This window comes from Tamandua tetradactyla, chromosome 10 (assembly GCF_023851605.1).
Source record: "Tamandua tetradactyla isolate mTamTet1 chromosome 10, mTamTet1.pri, whole genome shotgun sequence".
Taxonomy (NCBI): domain Eukaryota; kingdom Metazoa; phylum Chordata; class Mammalia; order Pilosa; family Myrmecophagidae; genus Tamandua; species Tamandua tetradactyla.
Genome location: NC_135336.1, coordinates 9,474,248 through 9,493,832, shown reverse-complemented (window position 1 = coordinate 9,493,832; position 19,585 = coordinate 9,474,248). Strand labels below are relative to the sequence as shown.

General features: G+C 40.4%; 1 protein-coding gene across 1 annotated transcript in view; it reads left to right on the top strand.

Moving 5' to 3' along the window:
* Nucleotides 1–2,683: 2,683 nt before the first annotated feature.
* P3H2 (prolyl 3-hydroxylase 2) overlaps nucleotides 2,684–19,585 on the top strand; it is a 183,760-nt gene continuing 166,858 nt past the window's right edge. The window contains exon 1 of the mRNA XM_077117874.1: nucleotides 2,684–3,311. Coding sequence (XP_076973989.1) covers nucleotides 2,832–3,311 — 480 coding nt within the window. The 5' untranslated portion in view covers nucleotides 2,684–2,831. The remainder of the gene's footprint in view (nucleotides 3,312–19,585) is intronic.

Below are 19,585 nucleotides of genomic sequence, written 5' to 3'. Positions count from 1 at the left end.
GGGCTGGATCATTCTTTATTGTGGGAGGCTGTCCTATGTACTATAGGATGGCAGCCTCCAGTGCCTCTGCTCACCGGATGCCATAGTTTGACACCTCCAAATACGACTCCAGAATTTGTCAAATGTCTCCTGAATGGTGGTGGAAAGAATTCACCCCTCACCCTTGAAAGCCATTGCTCTAAAGCATTTGGTTGTTAAACTTTGGTGAGTATCAGAATCTCCTGGGGCACTTCTTTAGAACAGTAAGGTCTAGGCTTGATTCTACTTTAGCAAGCCAGAGCCTCTGTGTTTAGTATTAACTTTTTTATATACACTGAAGTTTGAGAACTGTATGGAATTGGGTTAATGAAGTGATTCTCAAAGTATGTTTTCGACACCAACAGACTCAGTATCACCAAGGGGCTTATTAGAAATGCTAATGCTCAGGCTCCACCCAGACTTACTAAATCAGACACTTTGAAAAGGGACTCAGTTGTCTAAGAAAGAGCCCCTGTAAAGAGCAGTCAGAACCTTTCATTTTTGGTACACCCAGCAAGCTTGGAGACTTTAGATTAGTGTTTTTCAGTATTGGTTAATAGATATTATAATCAATGAGGAGCTTTGAAAATCCCAATGCTCAGGCCATACCCCAGACCAATTAAATCAGAATCTCTCAAAGTACTAGCCAGATATTGTTATTTTTAGCTCGTTAGGTGATTTCAATGTTAAGGCAAACTTGAGGTGTCAATTGAATGGTTTCTCTAAAGTTGGTTAAGGATTGTACTGAGAAAGACAAGGTAGTAGGACATGCAGAAGCTTTGAAAGGATATGGTTAGTTTAAGGATCAGCAGGAGGTTTTGTGTGGTTTCATCTTGTAGTTTTGTGTGGTTTCAGCTTGTAGGCTCTTGACTCTGTGCCAATGTTCATTCTTCTCCTAAGTTTTCCTAGTTGCTTCCGGTCAGAAGCCTCTTTTGCAGACTTTGGGTTCCCATAGCACTTTGAATCTAATCTAACATTTACCACATTCTAATTTGCATTATAGACCTGTACATCAAGTTGTCTCTTACAATCTTCTGAGTTTCCAGGGACAAGGACCCTGGTTTATTCAACCCTCTTTCAGCAAGAATACCTACATTGAGAGAAGGCATCCAAAGATATTAATTTAATCAACATACATTAAATTATGTGGATATGTCACAAAATTTTAGAGACAGACCATAGCAAAGCATCCTGGCACTTTGTCCTCAAGCCCACAGCAGGACTTCCTATCCTAAATGTGCTTCAAAACCTTCCAGACTGGAGCTTTTCCATCAGTAGGATGAGCCAAATGAGTGAGATTTGTTGGAGAAAACTAGTAAGAGCATAATTCTTCAGTGTTCCTTGGAGTTACACAGCCAGGCATGTTCATAGCCAAAGTGGTCATACCCAACAAAATGAATGAAGGAATGAGCATGAAACTCTGACAATCTCCTCAGCATAGTGGTGATTCCACACAAAAGCCTTATTTGGGAAATTCATATCAACAAGCTGGCACATGCATTTCTTCCTCATTACCCTTCCACCCTGTTACCATCTCAGTGCCATGGAGACTAGTGAAATTCCTACAGGCACTGGGAGACCATAGGAATGTCTCAAGGAAGCAATCTGGAGTCAAGGGTCTAACTCACAGGCATCCCTGGGAGAGTGCATAGCCAAGAAACAGGAAGAGGAGAACACCCTGGTTCAGAAAAGGTATTTATTAGAGAGGAGAAGCTGAGGAATAGTACAGCCTTCAGCCAGTCCCTTGGAATTTGGCAGCGATTTCTGTCAGCTTTTCCATTCCTAGATTGATCCTCATTATTTAAGTCCTGGGGTATTGGATTTATTAAATTGCCTCTTTGCTCAACTTTTACAATAAGAATTTAAATCTGAATACCTTTTGACTTACTGAAACATTCGCCAGTCCTAGTAGGTAAGGAAACTGAGGTCAGTTGCGCAAAATCACACAGTTGGTAAAAGCACTTGCTACACAGCCACTCTTCCCTCAAACAGTTCCCTGGGTCGGGTAATACTGCCTTCTGCAGATGGGGTGGGCTATTTACTGCTTCTCCCCTGGCCCCTGTTCCAAAAGTCAACACGCACACCCACAAAAGTGAGGTGGGAAGGTATAAGGGAAGGATCTCTCCAAGTTAAAAAGCAGTAAGTTTTGATTTCAAATGTCCAGGGACCGTCACTTTTCAGCCCTACAAATGAAAGCAAATTATTTTTCTTCTCACACACCCCCTAAGTGGATCAATAGGCCCTTTGGGGTTTTTCTTACTGAGATGAAGCTTCAAAGAATCAGTGAAGGTGAGAGTACCCTGAGAACTGCAAGGTCGTGTACAAATTCCATTAAATGTTTAGTGCCCTAATCTTATGAAGCCGGGTTTTTTTCTCATGTTTCAAAAGGGGGTAATGATATTTATCCACTTCAGCAACCTCGAAGGGATCCCAGGTGTAAAGCTCTCAGCCCAAGGTTGGCTTCCAGCAGCGCTTGCTCACTGGCTGGCACTTGGCTCCGCAGCCCGTAGTAGCCCCGCGGCTGCCGCGGGGAAAGCTTGCAGGGCGCGAGCTGAGGTCGGGCGAGCGGCTCGCGCAGGCTGGGGCAGCAGGAGGGGCGTGTGAGCTGTGGGCGTCCCTTTAAGAGCGGCCAGCCCGGCAGGGCCTCCGCCTCTCAGTCCGCTGAGCGCCAGTGGTCACCTGGGGCTCGCGGGACAGTCTGAACGCTGCGGGGAGGCGAGCTCGCCCTCGGAGGTGGGAGCCGGGACCCCGGATACGAGGTGCCCGGAAGCCGTCTCGGTGAGTGGCCGTCTCGCGCCTCTCAGCGGCAGAGGATGCGGGAGCGCATCTGGGCGCCGCCGCCGCCGCTGCTACTGCTGCTGCCACTGCTGCTACCGCCGCTTCTGTGCGGCGGCTCCCGGGACAGCCCGCGCGGGGAGCTGGAAACGGAATCCGGGCCTCTGCAGCCGTTCGACCTGCTCTACGCCAGCGGCGTGGCCGCCTACTACAGCCGGGACTACGCGCGAGCTGTGCGCGACTTGGAGGCGGCGCTGCACAGCCACCGGCGCCTGCGGGAGATCCGCGCGTCCTGCGCCCGCCGCTGCGCCGCCCGCCGCCCGCTCGCCCCTCCTGGCGCGGGCCCCGGGGCCGAGCTGCCCTTCTTCCGCGCCGTGCTGGAGCGGGCGCGCTGCTACCTCAGTTGCGAGACCCAGCGCCTCGGGGGACCCGGGTCTCGCCACCGCGCCAGCGAGGATGTGCGCAGCGATTTCCAACGCAGAGTGCCCTACAACTACCTGCAACGGGCCTACATCAAGGTACCCCAGAAGCGAGCGCTTTTCCACACGGTGGTTTTAAAATGCTCTCTCGAACCCTTCCCACTGCTCCTGGCTCCCCTCACTTATCGGGTTGTCTTCCAGTCTTTCCAGACCTTTTAAGATGTGCTCTTCTTAAACGTTTCTGCCTCATGTTTGTAAATCTAGATATCTGGTGGACTGAGCTCTGTGATCAACACTAGATGATCTTGGGCAAGTCATTTGCTTTCTGTCAGCATCAGCTTCTTTCTTAAGAAGAGGACTGTATTGAAAGGTGCTTCAGGTACCCATTCAGCATTAATTTCTCAGTCTAAGGCAAAGCTGGGTCTCGAACAGGTCTACTCAGCCCATTTCTTGGTCTAGCTTCACCACCATTTCTCTTGTGTTCCGACTCCCTCATCCTTCCTACAGTCTAGTCTACACCTTTCTTCTGAAGTTTGAAAGTAAACTTCTGAAAGTAGATCTGGTTTGAAACAAATTTGTTTCTCTTCTCCCCCGAACCCACAAAAAAAGTAAAAGTTAAAGAAAAGGGAATGCTTGGAGGAGGTGAACCTGGGTGAGGCAATCTCACTGAAAGTATCCTCCTTCCCCCTGAAGCGTTGACGTTTCCTCCTGTGGTAGAGGGCTTCCAGTTTCTGCAGGTAAGCATTGCGCTGAGTTCTTCCACATCACATACCCAGGACTCTCCTTCAGTTTTTATTTTTGTGTGTTGAACTTGCTTGAAGTTAGTGTCAGGAGGTATACAGAGTATATTGTCATATTGCCCCACATCCACGTTTTTGAAAATCCATCTGGATGCCTGGGTCGAGAAATTTTCCCCTCTCCTTCCGTGTTGCTAGAATTAAAGATTACAAGCTTGGAATTTACACTCCTTTTTTCTGGCTTTCCATGGCAGTATTTCTTCTACAGCTCTTGCAAAAGTGGCAGCTCTGGGGATTGATTGGTTGCTTAGTCAATAGACCGTGCTGTGTTTCTGAGATGCTTTAAATATATACCATATGAGGACATCCAGGTAACTTGTGCTGCTCATTCAGTAGATTCTTTGTCCCCACAGGTGATTGGGCAGTCTTGGAATTTGCAGCTATCTGTGCAGTTCATGAAATCACAGCAGAGACTAACTCAATTTGGTTTGTGGCTAAGGTGCTATTCACTAAAACAATATCTTCAGCAGAAAATAAGAATAAAACCCGAATCCTTTCTAGAACTTGTCTTCAGTGGCTTGTGCCTACTGATGGATTTGCTACGGCCTGTATTAAATATGTCTGATTTCTTTTAAATGAGTGTCACAGTTTTTCTTGGTTTTACAGAAATCAGTCAATACTAGGCAGAGAAGGGATCTTGAGAACCTGACAGCTGAATTAGTTTAGGAGCCAGTTCCCAGAACAGAACAGAGGCTGTAGAATTTAGTCCCTGACAGTCTCGGATTTGAGGCTTATAATCCTGCTGACAGAACTATCAGTTCTGTCACAAATCATGGACAGACTTTCCTTTCTTAATTCTGGAGAAGGAATGCATATTCATGTTTCATCCTAAAACTAAACATGAGGTAACTCTTAATATATGGATTCCTTTGGCTCTGTAAGCAAGCTTGTTTCACTGTTAACATTAACACTTAGCAGTCATTCCCCTGCTCATATCCACTGGGTGAAGGTCATAGGTTTCACATGCCTCAGATTTTTGCAGTGTATTGATTACAGGAACAAGAAACATATGTGCCCGTCTGTGGAAGCTCTACTCTAGTTGTAGTCTGATGAGCCCATGAAGTTCAATAAGCTCTTAAAAAAATATGACTATGTGTGCCAATTTCTGTTCTGACAGCAGTGTGTCCAAGAACAGAAAACTCGTCTTGAGTTTTCCTGGATTCACCTCAATCCCCACAGGCAGTTTCTTAGATCTCTGGAATTGATAAGCTTTCAGGTAGAAAATATTTTTACCATTTTGGAAATTCTTTTTTTTTTTTTTGCATGGACAGGCACCGGGAATTGAACCCAGGCCTCTGGTATGGCAGGCGAGAACTCTGCCTGCTGAGCCGCAGTGGCCCACCCGGAAATTCATTTTTGATGGTTGAAGTTTGCAGTAGTATCTTTGTGAACATCTAATAGCTTGGTCATAATAGGCTCTCCTTCTCTCCCCTTTAAGAACTTCACAGGTTTAGACTTTGCTTGGCTTTCCAGGAATTTCACTTATAAACACACACACACACACAAGCACACCCCATTCTTTGGGGCTAAAACAAAATTGTCGAATGATAAAAGACCAGCCTCAGGCTCTGACAGGTTGGATCCTGGGGTGTTCACCCACAAAATACTGGAGCTCTCCTACCCATGCCTATATTGTATCATGGTGCCCTGCATTGTTGAATTACTTTTGACATCACTGATCCAACTTGCACATGAAAAAAAGAATTGAATTCACTGAGGACTTTGCAGCCAGGTTTTGAGAAATGTGAATCCTGTAGTATGGGCAGAACTGGAAGGCTTTGCGGAAATGATCAGGTACAGTAACTCTCCGCTAAGAGGTATGTAAACTGCAGACGCCCTTGGGAGATGTTGCGCCTCCCTCAAACCCTGGTTAGGGACCCAGTGATGAAAGTGCATCCTCTCCGCTGGCATACTGGGTTGGGGAGCAGAGTTGAGAATTGTGAAATCTGAGACTTATTGAAGCCTGTTGAGACCTGTTGAGTTTCTCATTTCACAGATGAAGGAAAGGAGGCTAAGAAAGGGAAAGTGGCTTGCCCAGGGTCACATATTTAGTGGTAGAGACAATGTGATGTGAGCACAAAACTGGGAGTTGGAAATCTGGGCTCTGTCAATAACTTTGGCCATATGTGTTTTATGTGCCCACTATCTCATTCGCTTTAAGTCCCAGCGAAGTCTGTAGCCCCCAGAGCTGTCCTTCTGCCCAGATTTGGACAGCTCCAGAGGTGAATAGGTCCTTGTTCTGTGGGATAGCAGGCACTGACTGCATTTATCCTAAGGATTGCTTGGTAGAATTCTCAAGGCCTGACGTGTTAAGAATTTGTCTGGACAGCTACGAGTTGGTAGTTCCATCTGGCACTTATCCACACTTTTTTGTTTGAAGGCAGAGCAAGACTATTCAAACTTATCATTTCAAGTTGTAAGATAAAACTCATGAATCATAGCCTAAAACCTAATATATAGTCTTTAGCATTTCATTCTCTGCTCAGAAATTTTCAGTCGCTTCTACTTGCCACCTAAAAAAGCCCCAATACTTTAATCCAGCATCCACAGCCTTAACCTTCCCAGCCCTAGCTCCCCTCACTCAGCCACACTCCAGCCAGAGGAAACCATCAACTCTTAGACTTTTGTCTGACTCATTTGCACCTCTGGGCCTTGTTTCTTCTTGGAAAGGCATGTGGACTTTGGAGCAGGAAGAATCTGAGATTGAATCTTAGCTTCTCCCAATCTCTAGCTGTGTGATTATAGGAAAATTATATAACCTTTCTGAGCTTTAGTTTCCCCATCTTCAAAATGGGGAAATTATAGGATTTACCCAATCCGATTAGGTGAAGTTTAAGAGATGATTCATGTAAAGTGCCTGAACAGGGACTGATTCTCAATAAGCACTCCAGACATGTTTCTTCCTATTAGTTATAATATTGTAATTTTTTCTCCTTTTCTACGTGTTCAAATTGTAATACAAATTACAATTAATTTTGTGAGGCCCTCCTTCACTCCCTTTATGTCTCCAGCAGTCCATCATTTCTTTCTCTTCTGAATATGCCTATAAAAGAATTTATTCCCCTTGGAACATTTTTATTTTCAACCTTGTTTTGGAAAAATGGGTGTTCTTGCTTATTACCTATGAGAGCTCCTTGAGATCAAGAACTGTGTTAGTCATTTTTGCATCTGCTAAATTTGAGGTCTGCAGTTATGGATGACTATTAAATGGATGACTATTATTAATCATTTGAAGCATTTAAATATATGCATTTAAATTAGAAGTTTAGATTCAGTAGGTCTGAGTTGGATTCTCTGTATAACTTTTCCCTCAAATACCTAAAATGGGGAGTGGTAACAGTAGTTGTTCAGTAAATGTTTGTTGAATGAATAATGACTTAGTTTCATGTGTGGTGAAACATTGCTGAGAAAAATTTCTGCATGTTGGCAGGTTTTATCACATTGATTGGCTGGTGGCCTGGCTGGTTACTTGGGGGAGAAATTTGAAGAACTGTGGACTGCGTGACTTCTCACTATTTTGTACTTTCAAGTACTGGGCTAATGTCAACTTTTCTGTCCCCTGGACACAGTTTTATTTGTTTTGTTTTGTTTTTCTACTCCTAACATAATTCATATTATTTAAAAACTGCATGTCAGAATATCCTTAACACATTGCACTTGCTTTATTATATATTTTTTAATTCAAACAAATGTGAGAGAGATGCTTCCCTTTTTTATCTGTGTCCTTTCTAATCAGGAAAGCTTTGACAGTATCTGTTTTTTTCTCCTGTTCCCAGCTATTTAAGGAAAGAAAAAAAAAGTAGTACTGTTTATTTTTATTTTTACTGTTTTACTTAAAATCAGCTTGCCCCTGCATGTTTTGTTTCTTATTTGGTGCTTTATGCTATTTGACCTTTTTTTCCTTCTGAGATTTAAAAAAGGAAATACAATTAAGTTAGGCAATTCCATCTCCTTCCCTAAACTCCCCTTATCTTGACCATAATCTATTTTATTCGTGGTTTCTGGAGATTGGTTTAATTTGTACTTCGAGAGGAGAAAAAAGTAAGCTCCAGGAATGCCCTCTTATTCTGGCTTGCTGACTGCTTTCCCTTTCTAGAAGGAATGCCTTAGAGAAGAAATTGTAAACCTAGACCAAAATTGCATCATATAGATTCTCTTCATTCATAGTAAAAACTTTTCCCAAAACCCAATTTAATACTTTTTTACCTATATGTAGAGTGTGTACAATTTCTTCCCATATGATTTCAAATAGGAAGTTTGTATTATGTCTTTCTGAAATTGTTCTAATGGTGATTTATCAGGGGATGAGGCTTTTTTCCTTCACAATTGAGCCTTTTTGGCTGGAATCGTCAAAATCCATTAGCCTCATCTTTATGTCCCCCTTTTTTGGGAGGAAACCTGGGATATTCTTTGTCTAGCTAGCTCTTAGTTCCTGGGTGCCAAGAAGTTGGCATCTCAGTTGCTTCCTTCTGGGGGTTGTCCACTTGAAGGGCCCAGCCAGCTTTTTATCAATCATCCATTATGATCATAAATAGTAATCATACTAGTTATAAAACTCAGTTAGAGGAGGGTAGCAACTGCTTAGAAGTTTTCTCCTATTTAAGTCTGGTAAATCAGGAATTCTTTTTATAGGTTTTGTTAAAACAAAGTAATAAGCCACTTGTCTTTGTTTCTTTACCAATCCCATCTCTGAGAAATCAAATATATTCTGTCATTAATATCATTTGCCCACTAATGAAGCCCAAAGGGATATCTGTGTGGAATTTTTTTGGCAGTGTTAGATAAAATATCAACTTGCTTCATGGGTGGGGCTTGATAAATTCTAAAAGGTGGGTGGGTCACCTAAAATGAAAACTCAATAGGCTTGGTACAACAATGGTTCTTTTGTATTGCTGAGAAATTGAGTCAACTGTCGATGTCTTAGAATCACAGCTCATAAAACATGGGGACTCCAAGACAGCACCTTATTCAGTCTCTGTCTTCAAGGAAAATAACTGCTTTCGGGCAGTGAAATAGTGGTGACAGAAGGAGGGGTAAATATTTTGCTCAAGATCATGGAAATATGTTCACGCAAAGATGGTAGTGGTAATTATTGAAACAATAAAAATGCTATAGGTTGCAAGACCCTCAGAGACCGTGAAGGGGTCTATTCCTGTCACTTAATAGATGATAGTGACCTTGGCTTTCAAGCTTCCGTGATTTATCCAAGGAGGGTCAGCCAATGGAGCTGATTCCAGAATGTGGGAATGCTAATTTAGAGTCCAGTGCTCTTTCCACACTCTCTGTGATGGGCATAGCTAATTCCTCATGGGCAGTCTGGTGAATCAGTTGTACGGTTGAGATCAGCAGTGGACCTGTTAACCTCAGAGACAGCAGACACAGCACTGAGCTTCTTAATCTGCCCCACCCACCCACATTTTCATTCACATGATACATCCTGCCATTCAGCCAAAAGTCACAGTTGTCTGGTGGAAAATTTTGCATTTCTCATCAGGGAAAAAGAACTCCTGTCTTTTTTTTCCATTTGGCTTTTCTTCTATAATTATTTTCTGTCCTTTTATTCTTTCGTGCTTTCCTGCTGTCTTGACTTCTGGTGTAATTCCACCAGAGTTGGTCCTTATTTGCCAAATAGCCCAGAGACATCTTTAAAAAAAGTGATTTTCAGTCAGCTTTCTGAGGGATAAGCCTACTGTTGTGTGTATGATTTTCTGTTTTTGGTATTGAAGAGAACAGCAGACTATTGTTAGAAGAGGCTGATTTACTTGATTTCCTTTCTGCTGTACTTTATTCTCTATGTTATTTCTCCCCTTGCCCCCACTTCTTGCACTATTGGCAATCTACACAGTGAAAGTAAATCTGAAAGGAAAGGACTGAGGGGATCAAGTAGGGAAAGAGAAAAGCAGGTAGTAATAGAGGCAATGTCAGATTTTTGGCTCTGACAGAATGAAAGTTGTAGAGCCTCATACTTAATCTGATGAAGTCATAGCCATCTGATTCTTTGAAACCCTTTTATGTCCCTTTCTCCCATATGTCTTAGTTAAGGTTTGGGCATCGTTTTGGGGGGTTTGAAGAAAACTAAAAGTAGAGCCTGTACTCTCAATGAGCTTACAGCTAATACAGAGGATTAAGATCACAAATTATTATAAGTCCCATGGGGAAAGTGTCAATCACAGATACAAACAGGGACTATTCATATTGTGCTACCAGCTATGCTGTTTATTATAAGGAAGTAACTCAGTCCTAAGGATATTAATCATGTCAACAAGTTTCTTTTTCTCTCCCTGTGCTTCTTTCATGACTTTGTATAAATGAAGGTGCTGAACCAACGTAATGATTCAGGGTCCTGCCCCTCATGACTCTCAACCTGTCAAGGATATTGTTTATACAGAGAATTCATGCATCAGTAAATAGTCAGATTTGATGAGCTTGAGGTTCTTCCTAAAATTCTGTCCTGCTTAGTAAGTTCATAAGAAAAGAAAAGTCACATCCATGTGAGGGATGGGAGCAATTAGGAATAGGTTGAATGAAGGAAATAGTGCTTAAATGGGCCTGCTCTAGAGGTGCCATTGCTGGTTTACAGAGGTAGGGGGCTTTGGGCATGGAAATGGAAACTACAGTGGACCACCAGTGCTTCCAACAGGAGTTGGAAGTGAAGACCTCTCAGGTGCTTCTTCTATTGGTTCAGGTATCCTGTATCTCCTGAATAATAGCACAATAGCACTGCAGAGGTACCGAAAACTAAATTTTCATTGACATCACAGCCCATGAAAGTAGGCCAGGACCTGTTCACTAAAACTACCTGCTAAAAAAAATTGACTGGCATCCAGGGTCTTATAATACAATGCACAAAATGCCATGGTGTAATAGACAGTCATTTACCACACTAAGCACCTGTAAAATCACAACTTGAATGAGAAAAGACAATGATCAGGTGCCAATGTTGAGATGACTCAGATGCTGGAATTATCAGTCAAGGATTTTAAAGCAGCCATCATAAAATGGCTTTCATCAGTGATTATGAACATTCTTAAAACACATAGAGCCTGCATGAATACGCTGAAGTTATTTTTTGTGTCAATTATCTGTCATTTAGGCAGAATAACACTAAATGTGCCTTGAAAGGACAAGGGGCCTGGGGTGAATTATCCACCATTTACATCTTGATTGATTCAATGTATTGGAAATTTTACTTCTCTACTTTGTTGACTTCATGAAGACAGACTCAGTTGCAGAATTTTTTAACGTGTTTTTTCACCGTGTCCCAGTTTGACACTTTAAACGCTATGCCTTTCTAGTTAAGAATATATGTTTTTAAAGAACCACAACCAAATAGAAATATTTTATTGTAGAAGGAAGGCTCTAGAAATCACCGAGCTGAGAAGGTAACTGGACAGCCAGTTCTGGAAATACCTAACAGATTTTAAAAGGTGTGTTGGGGATTGAGTCATGCCCTCCACAAAAGACCCGTTCAAGTCCTAACCCTCAGTCCTGTGGTGTGAACTTATTTGTAAATAGGACCTTTGAAAATGTTAGTGTTAGTTAAGGCATAGACTGATTTATGGATAGGATTGTCGAAGATCGTGCTTAGATGAGGCAAAAATGAATCAACATAGGTCTTAATCCATATGACTGCAGTTTTTATAAGCAGAGGAAATTTGGATGCAGTGAGTCAGCAAAGCCAGAAGTCAGAGGAGCAGATTCAGGGAGAGAAGACATTGCCATGTGACAGAGGATTGCTGGGATGCTACAGAGTGCAGGAGAAGAGCAGGCGCTGCCATTATCTTTTTTTTTTTTTTTCCGGTGGGGTGCATGGTCTGGGAATCGAACCCAGGTCTCCCTCATGAAAGGCGAACAGTCTACCCCTGAACCACCCGTGCACCCCCTGCATCTTGATGTTGAACTTGTAGCCTCCAAAATCATGAGACAATAAATTTTTGTTGTTTCGAACAACCCGTTGTGTCGTAGTTGTCATGGCATCCCTGGCAAACTAAGACAAGGGGAAGTAGTAAGAGGAGAGACCTAAAGAAGGTAATTAAGGCTCCTAAAAGTGAAATGGAAGAGGTGTTCACAATTCTGATTTCTTCCCTTTTTTCCATATTAGAAAACAATGGCTCAGAAAAGAGTCCCCCTAAGTTCTAGATCTTATATCACCCCACCACCTCAAGGACCACCTTCCAGTCACCTTCCCACCTTTCCTTTTACTTATATATTCAGTCTCTCCCCTGTCTTCTCCACAGGTAACCACCACATGCATATGTTCTCCATCTTTACTTAAAATGGAGAAAAAAAGACTTTCTTCAATCTCATATCTACTTCCTACTCTTTCCCTCCATCCCTGAGCATCTTGTCCACAGACATGAAAATTCCTCCCCTTCTTGAAATTTCCCTAGCAGACAAACAGATGGATAGTTGAATTTGTTTCTCTTCTAGGTATACTTTAAGTAAAAAAGCTTTCATAAAAATAAAATTAATGAATTTCTAATAATGGAGTTGTATCTTATGTAAGATATTGTGTGATGTAGAACCTTGCCTGAATTCTGTGAAATGACATCACAGATTTAGAATAAAAGTCTGGAGAAGTTATTAGAAAGATCCAATTGAAAAAGTAAGTCAGCTACCCTTCCCTTTCTTTTCAAATAAAGCTTTGTTTTGACCTATACAAAATATGTTAAAGGCAGAACCCTTCTGGCTGAACTGATAAGGAAATTTCCCCCTGCTCAGCTCCCCATCTCTTTGCAGCTGCCCCTTGCCATATTCATGGAACATTAGTATTCCAGTCGTCCCATTTTACAGATGGGAAAATGAATCCCTGAGCTGCCCAAATTTACTCAGCAGTTTAATGGAAGGACCAGGATCAGAATCCAAGAATCTTGACTCCCAATGATTTGACATTGCCATTGACCACTATCTGCCAGCCCCACACTGAAAACACAAACCCAGCAGATTTAAAATGAAACACATTCATGCCACCCACATTATCTGCTGAATGGAAGAACCCTGAAAATGAAAGTCACTTTCTCCTTTTACAATATTATTCCTCACTCTTCTGTTCTCTCTACTTCTGGGAACAACTCAGAAAGGGGGACCTGGGTCAGTGCTGTTCTCCAATTAGCCTAATGAGTATGTTATTTGGAAAGGAAATGAGGGAATAAAAGCCAGAAAGTGGGTGGACCAAGATGTCAGAATTTCAAGGAGTTCAGGGCTGTCAGAATGGTCCTGCTGGAATTCATTATCTGCAAATGATAAGACTCAGTTTTTGTGAAAGTAATTGAACACTGCTCAAGATTGCAGTGTAATTTGACTGGGACCTCAGAAAGGAATGGAGAAAAGAGAAATATAATAAATAAATACAAAACAGACTGTTAAGAAACCCTTCAGGAAAACAAATTGAGCCAATGTTGATGTATTCTTCTTACTTGAATGCTAAAATTTTAGCTTTGACTGTGCCAAGATCAAAAGGTTTGCATGGAAAAATCAACACACAATTAAGTCTCCAGACACAGTGGATTACCTTAAAACCAGATTTGGCTGTTTTTAAAAATGACCTCAGATTATTGTATCAAAGACTGATGTAGTAGACCATAGTAATTATTTTCCCACTGGGGCAACGGCTGTTTCTTACTGATATTTTTCAGACAGAAATCAGGATCAGCAGTAATCATTTGATTCTAGCCCATAGCAGTTATAAGGCCACTAGGGACAGAGTTTTATCACCAATCAATGTTTCTATAGGATTACCAAGGGCTCAATTAAACAGTATGCAGGTTAGAAAGCATTTAAGCCAGTGTTTCTCAGCCTCAGGCTATTGATACTTTGGGCTGAATTATTCTCTGTTTGGGGGGCTGTCTTGTGTATTTTAGGATGGTTTGCAGTATCCCTGGCCTTTGCCCTCTTGGTGCCAGTAACTCTGCACCCCTCCGAACTGTAACAACCAATAATATCTCCAAACGCTGTGAAATGTCCCCTGAAGGGCAAACTCTCTCTGTCTTGAGAACCACTGGTTTAGGTCCTCATTTTCTCTCGACTGTATCACACCTCTTCTTAGAAAGCAGTTTCATTGAAAAAAATAATGCCAATTTATACAGGGCTGGAAAGTAGAAAAATAAGAAGGGGCCAGAGGAAAGAATAAATGATACAGAGATAGAGATTGAGAGAGTTAGAGTAAGAAACAGAACTAGAGAAAGAAGGATAGAAAGATAGAATAAAAACAGAAATAAAGGAAAGCAAAAGAAATCAAATCAAAGTCTCAGCACAGTCTCAAGCATGGAAGGAAGCTGAACAAAACAAAACGTGGATGTAACGTGCTCCAATTTGTGTCTCTGTAATAAAGCAAATAATTCATAAGCAAATGTTTTCTCTCCAGTATTTATGTACCGTAGGCCCATACTTCGTTGGGACATTCCCACTTTGATAAAATCCAGGGTGGTAGAGCCACTCAGTTTCTTCAGTGAAGGAAAGAAGGAAGCAGTCCCTTTGAGGAGAGATCCATACACACACAGCACCGAACTCAGTATTTACCAAATAATCGGATCCCCCTTCAAGAAAGAAAAGAAAAGCCTCACAAAACTAAGAAAAACAAAAGAAGCAAAAAAGCACCAGAGAACGATTTCTAATAAGAATGGTTCACTATTAATTTGCAATGTTATAATTGCTTTCCAATTATAGAATCTACTGAGCCCTTTTATGATTCAGCAGTCTCGGTTTCAGAGATATGAAGATGCATAAAACATTTCCCCTGCCTTCAAGTAAGTCACAGGCCATTTAGAGAAATAAGTGAATATGTAGCTATGGTATTTATTCTTTGATGAGAAACAGAGATACTCCTGTGTGCTTACATAAAGGCAGTGGACGTACAGGGCTGTTTTGTGTCAAAACAATTAAATTAGATATGGAAAGGACTGGACTTCAAGATTTGTGTTATATGAGAAATGCTATTTTAAAAATACTGGTAACTTTTAACTTTTAGATAAGAAAAAGGAATTAAAAGAGGAAAGCTATGGGAAGCAGAGATAATAGAAACCAATTTAATTTGGAGAATTTATTTAATCAAGACAACAATGTTTTGAGAGTAAATTTGATTGATTATGTATTTTTAAGGAATGTGTATTGAGGCTTGAAAAATCTATATATGGTAATATATGAAATGTTGACACATTTTAGGAAATTTTACTAATAATTACAATGAAGATATACTGCTTGGAAATTGAGTCCAAGTCACTTGTGGTTTCACTGTCTTGTAAAGCTTAAAGGAAATACCATTTTGCAACTGCAGCTTTCGTTGAAATCCTAAGTTTAGATCAGCCTTCCTTTTAGCTTTTGCCAAGTGACTCACCCTTTTTGTGTCTTAGTTTCTATATCTGTGAAAAATTGACAATAAAAATGACCTAACTCACAGGGTTGATGTAAGGATAAGATGAGAAAATGTTTGTGAATGTCATTTTTTGAGTGAAAGCATGCATAGAAGATGAAAAATGAGAAAGGGGAGGAATTAAACTCTCTGTTAGAAGGCTGAATCATATAAACCACAATGCCATGGAAAAGCAGCAAGTTTGTGACAATCTCCCATCCCTTTACACAGCTGAAACATGTCAAAGAATTTTCCTACTTTATTACAATAAATTATAGGATCAATTTAAACCAAAAGAAAGTAAAACCAAACAAGAAGATCATGAAATGCATAAAAAGAATCTCTTGTGTTTGTGCATGAGCACATATAGGGCAATTGTCATTTAAACTTTGAAAGTCCCCATCATAATGTCTTCTTGGTATATTTTGTTTACAAAACAGCTTAAAAAGAAACCAGAGTGGCAAAACGACATTAAGTTACTGAAGCCAAAATTCACTTGGACTTAGCTTTGGGACAGTATATTTTATAATTATAATGATTAATAATGATGGATATTGCTTATTGACTATTACTGATTCAACTATTGTGCTAAAAGCTTTACATGAAGTTCTCCAATAAGTTCTCAAAGCAACCCTAAGATGCAAATCCTAGTATATTCTTTGTTTTGCAATAGAGGCACTGAAACTTATAAGTTAAAAAATAAACCTGAGATCACACAGCTAGTAAGCAACAAAGGCAGGCTTTGAATCCTGGTGGCAAAACTTGGATTCTTATCCACTTCTCACAGCTTGGGCTTTGCCATCAAACAGATCTAAATGAAAATAGAAAAAGAACTCCCCCCCCCCAAAAAAAAAAACAAGCTTCCTAACTTTTACTAATTGTATGACATTGGGCAAGTCAAAGCTATATGAATGTCAGTTTTCTATTTTGAAAATGAGTATAATAATACCTATTTCACAGGGTTCTTGTGAGAAGCTTCCACAAAAAAAGATTGTGGACTTACCTAGGTCAACTCTGACACAGCTTTTTAGATTCCTTCCCTCATAAATTCTAGGTAGTGAGTAAATTTGTGAGGGAAAGTGAGGGGCGTAAGAATACTTAGGCATCTACATCACGCAGTGCACACAGAAAATTAAAGGACGCACCGAACAAAAATTTGACATGGTTAGTTTGAGCTACTGGCCTTAGTTTTACTACTGTATACACTGGAGCACAGGTTGGAGCCTCTTTTCACCTTTGGGCTAATAACAAAAATCCTCCTCTTATGGAAACTTAGGATCATTTGTTTGCTACGTTGAGAAGAGTCTTTTTGCTCCCTGCTACCCTACCTTTTCCCATCCTCTGATTTCACAGTTTCCTTGAAATTGAGTCCTCTTGTCTTTTTCAGAAAATAGACACTGTTCAAACACATTCCAGACCCTTTCTGTTTCATTTTAATAGATAAAATCTCTTCTCACAGATCAACGCATTTTGGGAATTTTAAACCCCTTTAGGCATCTTCCCCGTCCTGATTGTGATGAGATGGGAGATGGCCTAGGTTTAGGGATTAACAAATCTCTCTTCCTCACAGACACTAAAAATGAGGTGGTTTCCTTGGGGGTCCTCAGAAAATTAAGTTTACAATTATCATATGATCCAGCAATCTCACTTTTAGGTATATACCTAAGAGAATTAAAAGCAAGGAATCAAAAATATGTTTGCATACTGTGTCACACATTAAGAACACCCAAATGAATAGGCCAAGCCCTTGATCTTGAGGCTTGCTTTTATGAAGCTTACTTATGTAGTAAAGAAGCTTAGCCTACCTATAGGTGTGCCTAAGAGTTACTTCCAGAGTACCTCTTTTGTTGCTCAGATGTGGCCTCTCTCTCTCTCTCTAAGCCCAGTTCTGCAAGTGATATCGTTGCCCTCCTCCCTATGTGGGACATGGTATCTAAGGTGAAAGTCTCCCTGGTGACATGAGATATGACTCCCAGGGATGAGCCTGGCCCTGCCACCCTGGGATCAACAATGTCATTCTGACCTAAAGAGGGGAAAGAAGTATAACAAATAAGGTATCAGTGGCTAGGAGAATTCAAATAGAGTCAAAAGGCTACTCTGGAGACCATTCTTATGCAAGCTTCAGTTAGACATTGCTGCCTATCATAGCTTGCCAAACCCCAACCAAAACCATTTCTGCCAGCCCTAAAGAAAACCTAGGAAGTTATATGAGATGCTACAAAGGTTCCATGCACTACGGTAACTTTCCAGAAACCTACAACCTCTAGATGGGTTCCTTGACCAAATAAGTCTTGAAATGCAGAGGGGCCAGCATCTCCAGAACATCAACTAGTTCCATCCCTATCCCATATTACTGACCACCCCTTCCAATGTGAAAAACTTTAGACTGGGCATAGCCCAAATACCCCTAAAGAATGGGAGAAAGATCAAAGGTGATGGTGGGGTTATACAGAGAAGGTAGGGTTTATAAAAAGAGTATGATTGCTGAGTCATTAAATTGATATTTCTTTTAGTCTCCTGTGTCTTGGAATAGTATTAGTAAAAACCTAAAATTGTGGGATTGTAACCCATACCAAATGCTGAAATTTGTTCTACAACTAATTATTGTGCTGTGCTTTGAAAGTTATTGCTTTTTTGTATATGTTATTTTTAATAAAAAAAGAAAAAAGTGTATTGTGATGATAAATGCACAACTATACAATGATATTATGAAACTGATTGTATACTTTAGATGATTGCATGGTAGGTGAATATATAACATGTTATCAATAAAAAAAAATTTTTTTAATGAGGTGTTTCTTGTATAATAACCAAAAAAAGTGGGAGAGTAAGTTCCATTGGTCATTAGTCAAGGAGTCAAGCGATTTAGGCTCTGGCACCAGTACTGCCACTAGTTAGTGTTTATCTCTAGGCCTTGGACAAGGGAGGCATTGGACCAGATGTTCTAACAGGATCCTTCTACATTTGTCAGCCTGGAATTCTAAAATAATTTAGTCAACTGGTACAGCTAGAAAGAGGAAAGTGATTAGATAATATAATGGAATGCAAAAATACAATGGAGAGTAAAACAGAGTTTAAAAGTTTACTGAAAAGAGCGGGGTACAAGGGTAGCTCAGTGGTAGAATTCTCACATGCCATGTTGGAGACCCGGGTTTGACTCCCAGTCCATGTACTTCCCAAAAATAAAACAAAAAAACAAATTCAACAAATGATGCTTCAATAAAGGGATACTCACATACATGGAAAAATAATGAAATGTGACCCTGCCACCAAACGACATACAAAGAAAAAAAAGTTTACTGAAAAGTAAGTTCTTCTAGTATGTGATGCTAGTCCTAATCTTTGGACAGAATCTCTTTAAAGTAAAACTTGAATGGAGGTCACACTAATATTTAATTTGGTAGTATTTTTAATAGATACCCAGATAAACTAGGACACATACGGAAAGAAAAACAAGATGGAGAAAAGACTGAAAACTTGCTGTATGAAAAACATGAATAGATTAAAGAAGAAAAGACTAGTGACAAGAAACCTCTTCTCTGGGGTTTTAAAAAGATCATCATTTGAAACAATTATACTTGACTTTTATATGGCACTAAGGAATTGAAGTATTAGGACCAAATAGCAAGTTACATGGAAGAAGATCTTGGCTTAAAATAGTTCATCGTGACATTATTCATAATAGCCAAACAGTGGAAGCAACACAAGTGTCCATCAACAGGTGAATGGATAAGCAGAATGTGGTATATATATATATATATATATACATATATATTATATACAATATATACACATATATTGTATTGTGTGTATATATATATACACACAATGAAATATGCAGTATTATTCAGCTGCAAAAAGAAGTAAAGTGCTGGTACATCTGGCAACACGGTTGAAACTTGAAGGCATCATGTTGAGTGAAATAAGCCAGACACCAACAATCAAAGACTGTATGATTTCTCTTGCATGAAATATTTAGAATGAGCAAATTCAAAGAGTGGAAGCAGAATATTAGTTACCAGGGGTAATGGGAAATTACTGCTCAATGATTCTGAGTATTGGTTTAGGATGATGAAAATAGTGTGGAAAGAGGTAGTGGTGAAAGTTACACAGTGTTGTCAATGTACTTAATGTCAAAGAATTGTCTAGTTAAAATGGCTTTTATGTTATATATATATATATTACCACAATTTAAATAAATAGGGTGTTTCAGAAGGTAACAAGTACCC